Source organism: Perognathus longimembris, chromosome 11 (genome assembly GCF_023159225.1).
Source record: "Perognathus longimembris pacificus isolate PPM17 chromosome 11, ASM2315922v1, whole genome shotgun sequence".
NCBI classification, from domain to species: Eukaryota; Metazoa; Chordata; class Mammalia; order Rodentia; family Heteromyidae; genus Perognathus; species Perognathus longimembris.
The window spans coordinates 56,988,567-57,007,408 of NC_063171.1; the positions used below are offsets into that span (position 1 = coordinate 56,988,567).

At 48.6% G+C, this 18,842-nt stretch overlaps 1 protein-coding gene across 2 annotated transcripts; it reads left to right on the plus strand.

Annotated features, from left to right (window-relative positions):
• Positions 1-3,749: 3,749 nt before the first annotated feature.
• Positions 3,750-17,936, plus strand: Eif2d (eukaryotic translation initiation factor 2D). 2 transcript variants are annotated; one of them, XM_048357351.1, is made up of 15 exons: positions 3,750-3,952; positions 4,716-4,906; positions 6,432-6,515; positions 7,477-7,567; positions 9,182-9,289; positions 9,794-10,050; positions 10,556-10,673; positions 12,209-12,254; positions 12,930-13,033; positions 13,199-13,348; positions 13,621-13,710; positions 13,912-14,007; positions 15,348-15,468; positions 15,892-16,038; positions 17,782-17,936. In XM_048357351.1, exons 1-15 carry the CDS (start codon positions 3,897-3,899, stop codon positions 17,818-17,820), a joined length of 1,698 nt encoding a protein of 565 aa, XP_048213308.1. In that variant the 5' UTR covers positions 3,750-3,896; the 3' UTR covers positions 17,821-17,936. The 2 variants fall into 2 exon arrangements, with proteins under 2 accessions (XP_048213308.1, XP_048213307.1); XM_048357350.1 differs by having other exon boundaries at positions 3,751-3,952; positions 15,892-16,066.
• The last annotated feature ends 906 nt before the right edge of the window (positions 17,937-18,842 follow it).

Below are 18,842 nucleotides of genomic sequence, written 5' to 3' on the forward strand. Positions count from 1 at the left end.
TCAGGAACTCAGCAGGACACGGTGGAGATTGTGAGTCTGCTCTCTGATGGCTGGGTCTTAGCCAGGGATGACTTGGTAAGGGCTGATGGGGCTCAGTCATGTGGCTGGTAAGTTGGTGCTGACAAACTGGTTCCTCCCACACCAGCCTCTTCTCTAGAGTTTTTTTTTTTTTCTTTTGTGCCAGTAATGAGGCTTGGACTCAGGGACTGGGCACTATCCCTTAGCTATTTTCACTCAAGGTTGGTGCTCTGCCACTTGAGCCATACCTCTATTTCTGGCTTTTTGGTGATTAATTAGAAATACAAGTCTCTCAGACTTTCCCATCCAAGCTGGCTTCAAACCTCAACCATTGGATCTCAGCCTCCTGAGTAGTGAGGATTACAAACGTGAGCCAACCACACCTGGCTCTCTGGACTTCTTAATTGTTCCCTCACCATGGAGGCCAGATTCCCCCGGAGCAAGAAATCCAGAAGACCTAGGAGACTGTCATGACTTTTATGACTAACCTGTAGGAGGCAAACACTCAGTCTGATCATACGTGGGAAGCGGTGAAGAGAATGAAGACCATTGAGGGCCCTTTTGGAGTATGGCTAATGTAATCTACCCTCTGGGCCTCCATTCATTTTGTCCCTACAGCATAACAGAACTCTAACACGACTCCCCAAGTGGAGGCAGTGGGATCTACAGACTTGTCTCTGACAGAATCTGCTATGAAAATCATTAGGGTCAGTTCGTACATTAGGCTTTCTGGATTCATGCTTTTTACATTTTTATTATTTATCTATTTTGTTAGCTAGTTAGCTAGTCATTTAGTTATTAGTGCTAGGACTGGGGATTGAACTCAGGGCCTTTGTGCTATCTCAGCCTTTTCACTTAAGGATGGCATTCTACCACTTGGGCCATAGCTCTATTTCTTGCTTCTTGCTGGTTACTTTGAGATAAGCATCTCAAGACATTCCTGTCTAGGCTGGCTTTAAACCAGGGTCCTCTTTTTGCAGTGCTAGGAGTCAAAGTAGCATGTCACAAATGTTAAGAAAGCTGTCTCCCACTAAGCTATACTCCCAGACCCCCAATTCACTGTCTTTATTTGACATTTCCAGGAGCTTTAATAAATGCGTACAGTTGCATAATCACTGATACCATCAATCACAAACTTCCATTGCTACAATGTGTCCTCTGTCCCCTTTACACTCAGAGCACAGGTGTCCCTGTCAACCATCCATCTATTTCCTGCTCCAGTAGTTTCGCCTTCAGTCATATTATATATATGGAGTCAATACATGTAGCCTTGGAGTCTGGCATCTCGCACTTAACAGAAGGTGTTTAAGACATATCCATAGCAATATATCAGAAGTAAATTCCTTTTCATTACTGAATGACATTCTGGTTTGTTTTCTCCTCCTGCAGTGTGTGGGGGAGGGGGGAGATTTGGGTTACTTCTAGTTTTTGCAACTCTGCAGAAGCCTCTACACCAATGATATCCAGATTTGTATGAACACACGTTTTTAGTACAATGGGTAAAGTCTTAAGTCTGGGAGTAAGGATATGCTGATTTTACTAGTCACAAGCTGGGTGCCAGTAGCTCATACCTATACTTGTAGCCACTTAGGTGGTTGAGATGGAAGGACTGCCGTTGGAAGCCAGCCTAGTCAGGAAAGACTGTGAGAGTCTTATCTCCAATTAACCACCAAAAAGCTGGAGCCATGGTTCAAGTGGTAGAGTACCAGCCTTGTGTGAAAAAGCTAAGGGACAATACCCAGGCCCTGAGTTCAAGCCCCAGGACTGGCACAAAAAAGAAACTTGAGTTTTGAGAGTTCTTTGTATGTTATAGATGAAATTCCTTTTTTTCTAGGCTTATCTTTTCATTAACTTAACCTTAAATTTTTCTTTATTTTATCCATGTAATTGGTAAGCAAAAATTGGTATCTCTTTGCTGTGTGCAATCTGTTGTTTTAAAATACCTAGATACATATCCATGTGTGTTTGTATTTAGATAGTTAAATCGAAGTGATTGATATTGTTTGTTCCCATACTTGTTGTTCTCTTAGTAATTTTTAAGGTCTTAACATGTCTTTTGAAGAGCAGAGTTGATGAATTTTCACCAAGTCCAAATTATCACTATTCATTTTTATGGATCATGCTTATTGTGTCATTCCTAAGACACCTTTGCATAACAGAAAGCCACAAACATTTTCTCAACTTTTAAAAATAAGTTTTGTGATTTATATTTTCTATGTAGGTCAACCGTCTGTTTTAAATTCTCATCTGAATAGGATGTGAGGTGAACATCTCTGTTAGTCAGACTTTTTGTCACTGTGACAAATTCTTAAAATAGAAGCAATTTAACGGGAAGAAACATTAATTTTGAGGCACAGTGTCAATAAGTTGCTGTCCCAGGTTGGCTGGCTCCATGGTTCTGAGCCAGGGGGAAAGCTGAACATTACCACTGAAGGGCATGGCAGAGGAAAACAAGGTACCTCGCAGTGATCCGGAAGCAGAGAGAGAAAGGGAAGGAGCCTGGGGCAAGATAATGGCCTTCAAAGGCAGCCTTGGGCACCCGACTTCCTCCACACAGGCTCCGCCTCCTGAGCAGGTGGACATATTTCCCACTCAAATGAGAACAGAACCAAGTGTGTTGCTTTTGTGCCTTATAAGGAATGGATGGTTTAAGGGAGGGTTCATTAGGTGTCCTACATTCTCTGTGTTTGGACAAAGGTATAATGATGAGTACCCATCATTACCAAGCCATTTGGAATAGTTTCCCCGACCCACTAAAGATCATCTGGCTCCTACTTGTTAACCACTAATGATGTTTTAAGCTTAGGATGAACCAGTCTTCCTATCTAAGACATGTGTACAATGGTTTCCTTGGCTTGAAAGTTCTATTATTCCCCTAAGTAACTTTCCTAGGCTCCTTACAGAGGCAGGCTTTCTCTACAGCTGAGATCTAACAGAACATCGGTGTATCAGGTACCCTGAAGTACGGCCCACGAGGGGTTGGAGGAACAGGAGTCTGGACAGCGTCTTCGTCTGGTAAGGAGGGAAGGCTCCTCTGGCTTTCTGCCTCCTGGCAGGAGAACGTCAGCACAAATCCCAAAAATGTAGAAAAGGGGCTGGCAACTGGGTCCCATGAGGTGATGAGCAAGAAAGACATTGCGGGGGGCCTATCTTTGGATAGCAACTGGAGTCTCCACGTAACGGCGTCAGTTTTAATATGCAAATTTTAATCAAGTTTTAACATACAAAATGAGGGATTAGAGTAATCTCTATGCCTTATCTGTGTGATTGACTGCACGGGGAAAAATTGGGACAAGATATTCTCTGGAAGCGGAAATGATCACCCCCCCCCCACCATGTGAACTTATAGTCAGGGAGGAGAAAGTCCCGGTTGAAGTCTCCAGCTTGCAACGCCACGCACAGATATCTCAGTTAAAAGCCGGATTCCAGAGAAGCGCGGTTCTGAGAAGCCTGCAGGTTTCATTAAAAATGCGTTCAGTTCCTATTGCAGAACCCAGCTGGGCTACGTGGGTTGGGACGTTTTTACGCAACGCTGCTGGAGGACACGAAGTCAAGGGCTGTTGGCGCGGTGGGGACAGGGCCAGCCAGCAGGTGTAGGGCAGGGTGACCCTGATCTGCAGTCCCGCCCGCCGCGCCCCGCCCCACCTCAGTTCCGGGACTCGCCTCTAGGGGGCGGCGTCGGCGGCGGCCTCCGCGGTAGCGCGGCCTCCTCGCCGCGCCTCGCCCAGGTTTCCAGCCGGGTTCTTTTCGCGGCCGGACATCCAACATGGCCGCCCCCAGGGCTGCGGGCCGGGGCGGCGCCACGCTCTCGGTTTCCTGACAGTCCCTTGCTTGGGGTGTTCTCCCTCCCGGTCTCTCCGGGTCTAATCCCGGCAGACATGTTCGCCAAGGCCTTCCGGGTCAAGTCCAACACGGCCATTAAGGGGTCGGACAGGTGAGGGACAGGAGACGTGCTCTGGAGCCACGAGGCCTCGACAGCGCTGGGTCCTGGCCGGCCCAGGGTGTGTGTGGGGGGTGGGGGGACCCCACAGGCTTAGGGGGAAGGTGAGGTCGAGGAGCCCTGATGCCTCCTTTCAGCTCCCCGGCTGTCGTTCAGGCATCTGGCGAGATCGAAGAAGAACCCTATGCGCCCACCCTGGGTGTTGTGAAGCGGTGCCCGGTCCTGGCCCTCCCACCAGGCCCTCCTCCTGAAAGATCAGATGGGGGAATACCGAGGAAGGAAAGCGTGGGTGACAGTGTGCTTACTGAATGGAGGGAGGGAAGGGGTAAGTGGTGAGGAGAACAGAATCTGTACCGATTACAGTCGCTGATTTACAGATGTCACCCACAGCAATAAAAAGACAGTCTATAGGTGCCATTCTTAATGCCATGGCATAGCTGTTTCATCATAAAAATGACAGATTTGCCCCGACGACTTGAGAGAGGAAGGGGTGGGTCTGAGGGCTAGATGAGAAGTCACTAAGGCAGGATTGGGTTTCTTGTTTCTATCTGTAAAATGGGAAATTGCGCCTAGGACGATAGATCTCTAGATGAGAAAGAATAGGATTGCGGAAGAAGGTGTGATGACAGAGTATCATAACCCAGGCAGGCTTTCCTTGGTCTTTCTGATTGTAGGATGTGGCCTTTGTGATCCGAATTGTGCACGTTTATGGAAGTCCATGTAGGTAGTATTGATGGCCCTGCTGTGCTTCCCGCAGGAGAAAGCTTCGAGCGGATGTGACAGCTGCCTTTCCCACCCTGGGAACAGACCAGGTCTCTGAGTTAATACCTGGGAAGGAGGAACTCAACATTGTTAAGTTGTACGCTCACAAAGGGGAGGCTGTGACGGTGTACGTGAGTGGTGGTAACCCCATCCTCTTTGAACTGGAGAAAAATCTGTATCCAACAGGTATGGCAGCACGGACGGAGATGCTCATTACTACAGCTCTTGCCTAATACTTGCTTCTGTGTCTTCCATTAACTTGCTTCTTCTAGATCAAACAAGAAATACCTTCCAGGATCCCTAAGGATCCTTGCAGATCTGGTATTCCTTGGGTCTTTCAAGACCAGAAACTGCTATGGGGGTGGGGGGGGCGAACTAGCACAAAGAAGCATACTTTTTTTTTTTTTTTGCCAGTCCCGGGGCTTGAACTCAGGGCCTGGGCACTGTCCCTGAGCTTCTTTTGCTCAAGGCTAGCTCCTTGCCACGAGCCACAGTGCCACTTTTGCCTTTTTCTGTTTATGTAGTACTGAGGAACCAAACCCAGGGCTTCATGCATGCAAGGCAAGCACTCTACCGCTAAGCCACATTCCCAGCCCAAAGAAGGACACTTATAAAGGGAAGGGTATTTTGTTGTTGTTGTTGTTTTTAAGCTGCGGGTGGAGGACCAGTAATGAGTTTACAGCGGGTTAGCTACAGATAAGGCTAAGTCTTACAAAGAATGGACTTTCAGGCCATGAAAAATATCCTGTAAAAGGATTTTTTTATGATACTGATTTTTTTTTTTTTTTTTTTTTTTTGGTGTGTGTGTCCAGTTCTGGGGCTTGAACTCAGGGCTTGTTTTTTTCGGAGATTCTATACTAGCAAAGAGCTGGATTAACCAAGCTATGCAGCCAGCTGACTTAGTGGTGTGCTTCGGTTGGGATGCCTCACAGAGGTTCTTAGACTCTCACTGTTCTTTTATTATTCTTCTCTAGCTGTCTTTGTCACAAATATCAGGGGCTCTGTGTCACTCTTTCCATCTGCTGACACCAACTCTGTCACTTGGAGCTTTTTCCCCTCTGAAGTTGGCTGCAGCAGGGCAATACAGTGTCCCTTGGCTCCCTCTCCTTCCCCAACCCCCAGTTTCCTATTGTGTCTGAAGACAAATACCTCTCCCTAGCTGTATTGGGGTTCGCAAGCATGCTACCATTTAAGCCATCCACCCAGCACTTTACTTGGTTTTTGTGCTTTTGCCCACGTTGGCCTCTGACTAAGATCCTCCTACCTCTGCTTTAGGAATAGCTGGCATTATAGGCGTGTGCACCACAACTCAGCAAACACAGATCCTTCTTGACCTAAGCACTTTACTATTGATCACTACCGAAAGGATAGAAATGATGAACATGAGGAAGTTTCACAACTTCTTACCAGCTGGCTCTCTGTTTGGGAGTCACTTGCTCCTGCGTTGGAAGTCTTGCTGGTTTTCTGTCCCCACATTTAATCCACTGCAGCCATTATTTGGCTGCTGCAGTCTAGATGGAACAGTAAGTGCCTCCAAGTCTCAAGTGACACCCAGGTCCTTGGGTCTCTGCTTTCCTCCCTTACAACCTTCTCTCTAGCTTTGAGTTGAGCTTATACTTTGTGTTGGAACTAATTTGACCATAGTCTTAGGCTTTGCCAGTTCCCTCATGGATTGACTTTGGTTGTGTTTCCTGGGTCTCTTTTTGTACAGTGTATACACTGTGGTCCCATCCCGATCTTCTACCCACCTTTACAACTTGGCCTCTAGTCCTGGAAAAACTGGTGGGAGGGGCAGGTAAGACAATTTTCCTATATTCTGCTTATTGCCTGAAGTTACTTATAAGCACTGACTGAGTGGATAAGTATGTCCATTTTCTGTGTTATATGGTTGAAAAGGTGGATTTTGTCCCTTTGCATATTACACCTCTTACTTAACTGGTTTCTTGAGCTCTCTGAGCCTCTCTTATTTTTTTGTAAGCTTTTTTAAAATTCCCCAGTCCTGAGGCTTGAACTCAGGTATGAGCACTGTCCCTGCCCTGGCTTTTTTTTTTTTTTGCTCAAGGCTAACACTCTACCACTTGAGCCCCATTGCTACTTCTGGCTTTTTCTGTGTAGTGCTGTGTAGTGTGTATATGAAGCAAGCACTCTACCACTAGGCCATATTCCCAGGCCTCTTGTGACCTTTATATAAGTGATGTGAAAGTACTTGGGAACTGCCAAATGCTGTACTTTTTTTTTTTTTTTGTCAGTCATAGGACTTGAATTCAGGGCCTGGCTGTGTCCATGAGCATGAGCTCTTTTACTCAAGACTAGTGCTCTACCACGTGAGCCACCACACCACTCCTGGTTTTTGAGTGGTTAATTGGAGGTAAGAGTCTCACAGGGACTTTTCTGGCTGGGCTGGCTTTGAACTGCGATCCTCAGATCTCAGCCTCCCGAGTAGCTAGGATTGCAGGCATGAGCCACTGGCACCCAGCCCAAATGCTGTACTTTTAAGTCAGTAAGTTGAATTTAGGGAACTAGCATAGAATAGATCATGATATGAGACACTAAGCCTGCTGCTTCCATTTCACCATGAGCCCCCGAACAGGGAGAATTGGTACTCGACTTGCCATTTTACATTTTCATTGTGAAAACGTACTTCCTAAGAACTGTTTTTTGTTTGTTTGTTTTTGGTCTAGTGAATGACTAAATGAAGTAAAACAAGGAATGGGATGGAGGCCAATTGTAAGCTGTGATGCTTTTGTTTGCTGCAGATTTGATGCTGCCAGGACTAGTGGTGCCCCCTGCTGGTCTGCCTCAGGTACAGAAGGGCGACCTCTGCGCCATTGCCTTGGTGGGGAACAGGTACTGTGGGCCAGGCAGCTGTGGCTTTGGGCGTGGGGTGGAGATAAAAGGGAGGGGGGGGGAAGGAAATGATGTATGGACAGCAGATTGGAAGAAAAACACAGGTTCTTCTGAAAGCAGCCCAAGTTTCAGGGCTTGGTGGACAGGTGGGATTGGGGAGGCTTTTTTTAATCAGGAAGAGGAGCCATAGAGAAGAGACGTGATGTGGGGATGGAAGGAAAGAGCAGTTTCTGTTCTGGAAACTATTCCTCCTATTTGCAGGTTGAAGAACGATGTCTATTTATTATGTCTTTGAAAGAGAAGGAAAGAGAGGTTGTAGACATGAGAGGGGATCAGTATTTGAAGATCTTATTTTTGTTACTGATTTTCATTGAACCTTGGGGAATCAAGCAGCTAGACACCTTCCTTTTTCACCCATAGCAAAAACTAAAGTGGATAAGAATGGTGTGTCAATAGTTTTCTTCCCAGTATTCTGTCCGGCTACGTAAATGGTTATCTGATTGCTCAATTTTGCCTTTACAGCATAGATGGGGATGGGGTTTGGGAGTGACTCGTGACAGGGTAAGGGCCCAAGGGATTGCTATAAACCAAGACTGGATTTCTTGGCCCACTTGCTTTTGTGAGTGAGGAGAAAAAGGCTTCTTTTTTTTTTTTTTTCTTTTTTTTTTTGGCCAGTCCTAGGCCGTGAACTCAGGGCCTGAGCACTGTCCCTGGCTTCTTTTTTGCTCAAGGCTAGCACTCTGCCACTTGAGCCACAGCACCACTTCTGGCCATTTTCTGTATATGTGGTGCTGAGGAATTGAACCCAGGGCTTCATGTATATGAGGCAAGCACTCTTGCCACTAGGCCATATTCCCAGCCCCAAAAGGCTCCTCTTTTAAGAATGGGGCCAGATTTTGTTTCTGTGGTAGGAACTGACCTGTAGGTAAAGGAAAGTAGAGGCACCACACTGAGTAAAATTAATTTTTGTTCCGGTGCTGGGGACTTTGCCCTTTATTGTTTTCCCTCTGGCCCAGGCTGCCTTGCCAGCGAGTGAATATGCTCATTGCGGGCAGGGTCACCCGTCCTCACGGTCAGTGCCGGTCCGTGGGCTGGGGGGGGGGGGAGGTCTTAGCACTTACCAGGAATATGCGTACTTGGGCTGTGTGGCAGCACCCTGTTCTCAGATCCGCAGTGATACAGAGAGCACTTCATGGTTGTGAAAGGGCCTTGGGAAGCCTTTCTCCTTGGCTCTAAGACTGACTAGTTCTCTTCTTCCCATGGCCCCTCAGCCTGACTGACATCTTCTGAACTTCCTTGTAGGATGGGTATGGCCTCTTGAAAGGAAAGGCATTTTTTAATGTCCTCCTAAGTCATATCTGAGTATAAATGATAATAGAGATAATGGCTGTATGTCAGAAGAGGAATTAATTACACAGAGGAATAGTACTTGGTCAAGGGATGTTTGAAAGTAATATTCACAGGGAATCTGAAGGAATTGAGTTCAGTTTTGTGATACAAATGATGTCAGATTGGGGACTGTGGTGCCTCTCTGTGGGAGGAAGGAGGGTTTGAACACGTGCCTGCCCCATGCAGGTGTTGCCTGACCCTTGTCTCTGGCTTCCTTCTTCCTAGAGCCCCAGTGGCAATTGGAGTGGCTGCCATGTCCACGGCCGAGATGCTGACCTCAGGCTTGAAGGGGCGGGGCTTCTTGGTGCTCCACACTTTCCAGGACCACTTGTGGTGGGTACCGTGTGTCTTACAGGAAGCGGGGAGGGCAGAATCTATGAGATCATGGGTCCTGAAATGCCCAAGTACTGGTATTGGTCCCAGTGTGTCATCAGACAGGTTGTTGGCCCTAGACTTTGATTTCTTTGCCAGATGTGGAGATATGAATTATTCCTTCCCACTTACATAAGAAATCAGAGAGAATTTTGGTTATTTGCTAGGTGAGTTTTAGTTTCATGGACCTGGAAGAAGACTTTTGTGATTCCATTCTTGAGTAAACTCACAAAGCTTCCTTGTTGGTGGCTGGTGTTCCATTACTGGAGCTACATCTCCAGCCCAGCCATTCCCTGGCTAAGTGGAGATGGAGCCTCACAGACTCTTCTGCCTGGGCTATCTTGGAACTTTGGTTCTCCAGGTCTCAGTGTCTCGAGTAGCTAGAATTACAGGCAGCCTCTTCCTGACCAGGGTGGGAGAGTTCTTTGGCTGCTGCTGAGTGTTTCTGATGTGAGATTCTTCCAGGCGGTCTGGAGACAAGTCCTCCCCACCTTCCATTGTTCCATTGGTACCGGATCCTGCAGATCTCAAGGAAGAGAAGGTGGACCCCTCCCTGCAGGGAGAGCTGAGGGCCCTGGCCCTGGGAGGAGAGGAGGAGAAGGAGGAGGAGGATGGGGAGGTTCAGCAGGCAGGTGAGGAGAAGTCCCCACCAGAAGCCTCAGAAGATTCCAGCAGCACTGGGCCCCTGAGCCAGGACTGCACAGACAGCAAATCCCTCCAAGGTATGATGGCTCTGGGAGTAGAAGGCCCACCCTCCTCTCTGACTGGAGTGGAACTGAAGCTCTGGGAGAGGTGAGGAACTGGAGAGAAGAGCCCTTATTTCCGGTGAGGGAGGTACAGAGCCTGTGATGTCATGAGTCAGAGTCCCTTCCCCACGAGTTACTGCTCGCCTGGGGCCCATCTGCTCCCCTGGGGCCCATCTGCCCTGGCACTGGACTGTTTCTAGCCCCAGGGTCCCCTACTGTTTCTTCTGGCTCTGACTTTTCTGGGTGAATGTTCTTGGCCTGGTGGAGTTTTATGGTTTGACCCCCCTCCCCCCTATAGCCCTGTTTATGGGCTCAGTGTTCAAGAGTCTGGTTGTTTGGGTACCTGGAATTGGGTTCCATTCAGAGTCAGGGGGTGAAGTGGGGGCCAAGTTGCATGGGAGGCAGAGGGTGGGGGGTTCTGGCACGCACTAAGCATCCTGCATCCCTCAGGAAAGGTGTGGTTCTCGTGTCTTCCTTGTAGAGCAAATGGACGAACTGTTAGAGCAGTGCTTCTTGCAGGCTCTGAAGTGCCGAGTCCGGAAGGCCGACCTCCCTTTACTCAGCAGCACACTCCTGGGCAGCCACATGTTCTCCTGCTGGTATGGCTGCTCTGCTTGGGGTGCGGGGTTGCTGGCATGTTCTCCTGCTGGTATGGAGACTGGGGGGGGGGGGGGCGGGGACGGTGCTATGGACAGGGTTTCACTCTTGTTCTTGGCAGTAGAGCAGGACAGGGCTAATAAGGGAGTGGTTGAGTGTCATGCTGAGTAGAAGATTGACAAGGCAAGGAAGTTCGAATCTAGATTTTAAAAACTTAAATTTTAGCCACCGAAAGGATGTGGAGGGAATAGGTTTAAAATTCCCAAGACTCTCTGAATGCTGCCTCTGGTGTGGTAATTCCAGGCATTTTCTTGTCAGTCAGGCAGCATGGCCTGCACAGGCATGTCTCCAGACAGCCAGAGACATTGGTACCGGATACTGCAGGTCTTAAGCCAAGAGGCTTCTTCCGGAATGTTCCACCCTCTCTTGCTTCTGACTGGGTTAGTTTGTATCAGGTGAAAGAGCAGGTGTGAAGCCCCACCCCCAAGCAAAACACAGCATCAGGAATGGTAGGCTTATCGGGTGATGGAATTTTGACTTTGAAGACAGAAGTATCTGGGCTCAACAGCCAGCTCTCCTGAGCTGTTGGCTAAGGCAAAAAAGCTAGTTACTGGCTTTCTCTGAGCCCCAGTCCCTTCCCCTTAGGATTGCTATGATGGTTACATAGACATGTCATCAATGCTTGTGAAATTCTGTCTGGCCAAGAGGCTTGCTGGCTGATATTTACCCCAAGGTTGAACTTCTTTCATTCTGAGACTCTTGCTGTTGTTTGAGCGAGCACTTAAAGATCTCCCTTTGTGCAAAGCTTCATTAAGGTGTCCTTTCCACTTGTGGCATCTGGGGATCTTGGTAATTTTTATTGAGCTTGTTGGGTTGCGAGAGATGTGGAAAGGGCCCTAGAATGAATATCCTGGGACAGAGGTTAGACTGGAGTGGAGTCTAGACGGGCTCTGGAGGGAAAGAAAATAGCTTCCCCTAAGCTAATTACTGTAGGACAGGGGGCAGCAGTGTTTCCTGTAAGGAGCCAGAAGAATGTCAACCAACATGTTAGGTTTCACCCATCACACAGCGCCTGTAGTTCAACTCCCTGTCGTTCTGTTGTGTGCTCAGGTAGCCACAGACAGCAGCTGTGCAATGGATGTGGCTGGTTTGTTCACCTTGAAGTGGATCTTTGAGGCCACGGATGGTTTTCTGGTTTGAGAGGAATCGAGAACTAGCGCTAATACAGCAATCATTCGCTGTATGTGGCCAATCTAATTTAAATTAGAGGTAAATCAAATTTCAGCTCAAGTACCTGCTCACAGTAGGCACATGTCAAGTGCTCAGTGGCCACAGAAATGGCTGTGGTTAGCAACGGCACCGAACAACACACCAGAAGTGCGCTCACTTGGTGGCTTAAGGACCGTATCCCTCTCTGATGGTACTAGTGGGCAGAGATTCCTGGAAGATAGGAGCAGGCTGAGGGAAGGTCCACTCCTCCCGACCCCCAACCACCACTGCCTTGTTGGTTTCACTTGCTCTTTCTATCTGCCCTCAGCCCTGAAGGACAACAACTGGACATAAAGAAGTCAAGCTACAAAAAGGTAAGTCCAGGTGACAGCTACATGGCCACACAGAGTGGTGCGGGGACCCATGTAACATGAGCCAGAATGACATCTAAAGCCCTGACTACAGGGCCCAGACTAAAATTAAGACGTTTAGGGCTGGGGATATGGCCTAGTGCTAAAGTGCTCATCTCGTATACATGAAGCCCTGGGTTCGATTCCTCAGCACCACATATATAGAAAACGGCCGGAAGTGGTGCTGTGGCTCAAGAGGTAGAGTGCTAGCCTTGAGCAGAAAGAAGCCAGGGACAGTGTTCAGGCCCTGAGTCCAAGGCCCAGGACTGGGAACAAAAACAAAACAAATAAACCAAATTAAGATGTTTAGGGGCTGGGGATATAGCCTAGTGGCAAGAGTGCCTGCCTCGGATACACGAGGCCCTAGGTTCGATTCCCCAGCAAAGAAGTTTAGGAGCCAGGTGGGTGCCTGTGGTTCATGCCTGTAATCCTAGCTACTCACTAGGCTGAGACTCTTATCTCCAATTAACTAGCAAAAAACCAGAAGTTTCTAACAGCTTCTGTACCCCTGGGGCAAGCAGGGGCTCCCAGTCCCTCCTTTAGTCCCAGGCCTCTAGTTCCTGCATTGCTCAGCCTGGCACTTGCTGGGCTTGGGCGTGGGGAGTCAGTGAAGCCCCTACCCTGGCCTCTCTTCCCCAGCTCTCCAAGTTCCTGCAGCACATGCAGCGGGAGCAGATTGTCCAGGTGAAGGAACTGAGCAAGGGAGTCGAGAGCATCGTGGCTGTGGACTGGAAGCACTCCAGGTAAGCGAGGGGTGTGGCCATCGAGCTCAGAGTGGGGTGTGGCCACCTCACACCGTGTGGGCGTGGCCACTGTAGCTCTGCTGACCACAGGCACCTGGGCCACCGACCAAGAGGCACTGATAGAAAATGTGCGTTTGTTCTTTCTTTCCTCCTGCTGGGTTTTAGGATCACATCCTTGGTCATGCCCGAGCCCTCCCCGAGCTCCCTGGCTGTTCAGGAGGGTGGCAGGGAGCAGACGTATCACCCTCCAGATATAAAGCCCCTCTACTGTGTTCCAGCCGGCATGGCCCTGCTCTTCCAGGAGTCTGGCCACAAGTGAGTGTGGGGGGAACAGCCCTGCTCTGCCCGCATGCTGTTTGTTCTGGCTTACACTTCCTCTAGGGGACCCTGAGTGGGGCTCCTGGGACTGGCGGAGCCCACACGCAGCCCCTGTGGCTCAGGAGACCAGGTCTCTTCCTTCCTCCCTTGCTATTCTTCACTCAGTCCTGCTTGTCTCAGACTGCAGTCAGAAGCCAAGGAGTGGAGAGTGAGTGGATATTTTCAGTTCACCCTGGCAGTCGCAGTAACTGGGGTCCCCTCTCTCCTAGAAAGGGGAGCACTCTGGAGGGGGGTGAGGTCCGAGCCATCATCATTGACTACGCCAAGAAAAACGACCTGGTTGATGCAAACAACAAAAAGTGAGTGGGAGGAGGGGGCGGCACGTGGGGGTTCCTCCACGGCGCAGACGCGTCTCCACCAGTGGATTGGTGGACACTGGGTCATAGTTGCATCTGATCCTGAGCAACGGGAAAAGTCACACAGAAGTGAAACCAAACTCATCTCTTGGGTCAAAAAGGTTGAATTTAGATTTCCTTAATGCTGCTGCTTTCTCTTTGTAGTCTGGTAAAATTGGATCCCATCCTTTCTGACTGCATTTTGGAGAAAAGTGAACAGCACACAGTCATGACGCTTCCGTGGGACAATCTCCTGAGCAGGTAACCAGGACTGGCAGGCTCTCTCCAGCTTTTCTGTCTCCTTTCTTTAGTGGAACTTCCGAACCATCACTTAGTCTGCAAGTTTCTTCCTGCATGTCAGTCTGTATAAACACAGACTTGAGCAATCCTGATGTGAATGGTCTTTAAGGACAGTTTGAATCAGAATAACATAGGAGAACTTGAGAGGAAGAAAGAAAGGAACATTAATTAAAACTTAGAACTTCAGCAGGATATGGTAGTGCATGCGTGTAATACTAGGTTGAGGTCGAAGGATTGTGAGTTTGAGGCTAGTCTGGTCTGTTCTAGTCCTATTTCTGTTCAGAAAACAGTAAAAGCAGTAAGTTTGCTAGGCACCAGTGGCTCATGCCTGTAATCCTAGCTACTCAAGAGTCTGAGATTTGAGGATCGCAGTTTGAAGCCAGCCCAGGCAGGAAAGTCCATGAGACTTTTATCTCCAATTAACCACCAAGAAATCCCTCAGAAGTGAAACTGTGTCTCAAGTGGTAGAGCACTAGCTTTGAGCAACAAAGCTCAGGGACAGCGCCCAGGCCCCGGGCTCAAGCCTTAGTTCTAGTGCATGGACACACAAGTAGTAAGTTCATAAAGAGAAACAAAAGAGGGTTAGGGGGAATTGTTTTAAAGTTTGCTAATGAAAGATTATTTTCCTCAGAAATATAATTTGTGTCAGGATACAAGATAATTGAAGATAATTTGTATCAGGAATCAGGAGACTATAGCCCATGGCCAAATCTGACTTGCCACCACCATCCGTTTCTATAAACAAGTTTTGTTGGAACACAGCCTCACCCTTTTATGTATTGTCTGTATTGTCTATGGAATACTTTGTGCTATAATGGCAAAGTGAAATCGTTGTTGCAGACCAGATGGCCTATAAAGCCTAAAATAATTACTGCCTGGCCTTTTGTGAATAAGTTCATCAATCCTAATATATGTGATACCAGGAGCAGATTTGTTAGGTTGGAAGGTTGCAGTTCCAGAGGTGTGTGTGAAAGACGGCTGCGTTGTGAAAACATGGTAGAAAGGTAAAGCAGCTCTTTGGAGGCGATCAGCTGGGTGAAGGGTGTTCTGAGACAGGTAGTAACGTCACAAAGTAGATGGGACAAATTCTTGGAAGGCCACGTCAGTGGACAGATTCCAGGGAAGGGCTCAGCAACTGATGTCCCCTTCCCGAGTCAGTAGGTCTCAGCCACGGCTGAGGAGACAAGGAGGGGACCAGGAGACAAGTTCAGCCTCTTGGATCACCATACATCGGCAGTAAGGCATGAGAAGATGGTTGTGCCGCTTCTGAGATTTCCTAACCAGAACTGTTATTATTCCAGATGTTTGGAAAAACTGCAGCCTTCGTATCAAGTGACCTTTCCTGGGCAAGAGCCTGTTGTGAAGAAAGGGAAAATCTGTCCCATTGACATCACCCTGGCACAGAGGGCTTCTAATAAAAAGGTAACTTTTAAAACAGACAGTGTTTGAGGACGGTGAATGATTTCATGTCCCTTGAAAGCCTAGTCTTCTTCATGTGGTTGGAGGATTTTAGATTTGCTTTCAACACTTCAGATTGTTTTTGAAAAACTCACACTTGTGATGCCTGGAGCTGGCCTGGCTCAAGCAGGCAGACCTGCTTCCGTCCCCAGAACTCACTTCTGGCCTCCTAGGATTTTGTGCTTGGAAGGGCCTGTTTCCAGAAGTCAACAAGATTTTATTTTATTTTTTCCCTTAGTAACTATATTACAGGTGCTCAGCTCTTAACATTCTTTTCCTTTTTTGGGTCTTGCTCAGTGAGACACATGCTGAAGTGCTGGGAGTCGAGGTTCCGGAAGTCAGTTCTCGGGAGGAGGGAGTGTGGTTACTGTCACGCCCTCTACGCAGGTGACGGTGGTTCGGAATTTGGAGGCGTATGGTCTGGACCCCTTCTCAGTGGCGGCCGTCCTGCAGCAGCGATGCCAGGCCAGCACCACGGTCACTCCTGCCCCCGGGGCCAAGGACAGCCTGCAGGTGCAGATCCAGGGGAACCAGGTGCACCACCTCGGCCGGCTGTTGCTGGGTGAGCATCCCTCGGCATTGGGCTAGCTTGGTGCAGATCTTCCCATCGACCCGCCTTGGTCTAGCCGCCATAATTCCCATATACACGAATGTGGTATTCCAGTGGGTTCACTTCACGATGATGTGAGCGTGACACACAATTCAGAAGGGAATTCAACTTCAGTCTGAGTTTTTACCTTGTCCTGGGCTGACCGTGCGCCCTAGCGACTCCAGATGTTCATAGCGACGCTAGCGCCCCGGTTCCCCATGTAATCGTGAGGTGAAGATCAGGGTCTCCACAGCACTGTGCTGTGAGAGGACGTTCTTCGCTGGTCAGCTGGCGTGTGTGCATCTTCAGCCTGCCCAGCTCTCGGTTTCCTGTGTGGTGTGGACCATGACTCCATCGTAAGTCCAGGAACACCGCAGATGCACGGGCATGTGCCCGTTTTATTTATAGCAGCCGGCAGGAGGTGGAACCGATGTCTGAGCCACATTTTGACTCTTCCACTGACAGTGTTGTCTCTAATTTACATACTCTGCATTTTCTTTCTGGTCCTCCTTTTCTAGACAACATTCATAGAGCATCCTAACATCCTGTGTCAGGCACACCAGAGGCTTCTGGCAGCTTCTCTCTAATCATAGCAATGCTGGACTGTTGTCTGTTTAGCAAATGAAGAGAGTGAGGACCAGAGAGGTTCAGTAACTCGTGGGGAACTCCCCCAGCTCTCACATGCCCCAAGTGAGCTCAAAACGCCTTCTTCCCCAGCGTCTTGATTCTTCCTCTTCTCTGTGGGTCACCAGCATGCAGACCCTCCCCACAGCTCTGCCTGAGTCAGCTTCCCAAAACAATGATGATGTGATCACTCCCCTCTAACGAGCTTTTTATGTCTCTTCAGTGCCTTCAGATGCAAGTCAGTGCTCAATAAATACGCCTCTCCCAGCTTCACCTGAGTCTCGCCCTGTAGCTTGCATATCCCAGCCCAGCCCCAGCCCACATGGCTTCTTCCCCTTCCCCGAATACACCCGGTACATCCTACTCACCTGCTTCCACCCGCCTGTCACCTCCCACACCCAAGTCTGTCCTCAAAGGCTCACTCAGCGCAGGGGTAATGCTCCATTTGTAAATGAGCATCTTAAAAATGACTAATGGCACACTTCCAATGGTGCTTATGTTTCTGGTTAGATTTTGCCGCATGGCTGTTTCTTCTCTGATGTCCGAACCTCTGGCTAGGCTGAGGTCCTCAGGCAGACACTCACTGTTCCCCACTGTCTCATCCTCAGGGCCTGCACATAGGAAATGCCAAATCAGTAGATCAGCTTTATGACTGGTGGTGGTTCCCATTTTACATCCAAAGTTGAGTCCCTTAGACGAGACCCCTCTGTGAGTGCTGGGAAGGAACAGGAAGTTGGATGAGCACAGAAGCATGCCTTCTAGCTGCTCCCCTCTAGAACCTAGAATGTAGCTTGCAGTGTGGAAATCATGAACGCACACACTCTTCTGCCTTGAGCTGACACACAGCAGCCCCCGAAGATGAGCTGGGGCTGGGTGCAGAAGAACAGACCCCCAGCTGGGAGCTGGAACAGAGCCTGGATAGTGGGAGTGGGCTCACTGGAGCTAGCGGGATGGGGTGGTGAGCAGGGCCCAAGGAGTAACATCCTAGACAGGGCAAGTGGGCGAGGGGCAGTCGGAGAGCCAGACCAGACTCCACTGAGTACTTTCTGCTTTTTGGATTTCAGAAGAATATCGGCTCCCTCGAAAACACATCCAAGGCCTAGAAAAGGCCCCCAAGCCTGGCAAGAAGAAGTGACAGACACTGGTTTCCTGCGGTGGGCCTAGCTGGTAATTTATATGAGCATTGTCAGCTTTTACAAATAAAAACTTTAATTCTTTACCCAAAGGTTTTATTCTAATCTGTATATGATTCTCCTCAAGTTTCCTCTACTTAGTGGAAGAAGTACTAACCTCTGAAGTCAGAAGCTTTTGAAATGGGCATAGGAGGCCAATGCACAGGGCCTTTCCCTTCATGTGGCTTCAGGGAGTAGCCCCACCCACTGTCAACCAGTTCAGAGTTTAGGCAGGTGGGGTCTTCCTGTGCCATACTTCACAGCTGCCAGCTCATCTGTTCCCACCACCAGATTAGCTTCCTGACCTCAAAATAGTCCTAGTCCCTTCTCATCTCTATAAAGCATTAGTCATAGGGCCCACGTGTTCTCTGTTGCCAATCAAGATAACAAGTGTTGGTGGCTCATCCCTATAATCTCAGCTCCGCAGGAGGCTGAGATCTGAGGGTCACAGTAGGACCAGCAGGAAAGCCTGAGAGACTCCTATTTCCAATTAACCCCTAGAAAGAAAACTGGAAGTAGCACTATGGCTCAAAGTGGTAGAGCACTAGCCTTGTGCAAAAAAGCTCAGGGACAGTGTCCAGGCCCCAAGTTCAAGCATTACAACCGACCAAAAAAAAAAAGTAACAGAAGAATTGACTCTAAAGTACTGTAGAATTTCTGCTAGGTAGACAGAATACACAGTGCAATAGAAGATGGGTTTCTGAATGAGCTAGATTTTTTTCCCCCAGTTTAACAGTTTATCCCAGTTACGATGATAGCTTTGCTCAAGTGAAGTCTTAGCTCCACCTTGTGAGCCTGGGGTTCACAGGACTGGTCCTCTTTCTTCAGGAGGTCGATGTACTCCCTGAGGTGCTGCTTAAGATTCAGCAGGATCATTTTTCTAAGAAACAATCTGTGCTTTTGACCCATTCTGATGAGATCACTGGAAGTCAAATGTTCAGAGTCATTGATCT

Coding starts and splice junctions, on each gene's coding strand:
- Eif2d (XM_048357350.1), top strand. CDS start 3,897: ATGTTCGCCAAGGCCTTCCGGGTCAAGTCCAACACGGCCATTAAGGGG. Junction 4,907..6,431: donor GAAAAATCTGTATCCAACAG/GTATGGCAGCAC, acceptor CTTTTTGTACAG/TGTATACACTGTGGTCCCAT. Junction 13,349..13,620: donor TTCCAGGAGTCTGGCCACAA/GTGAGTGTGGGG, acceptor CCTCTCTCCTAG/AAAGGGGAGCACTCTGGAGG.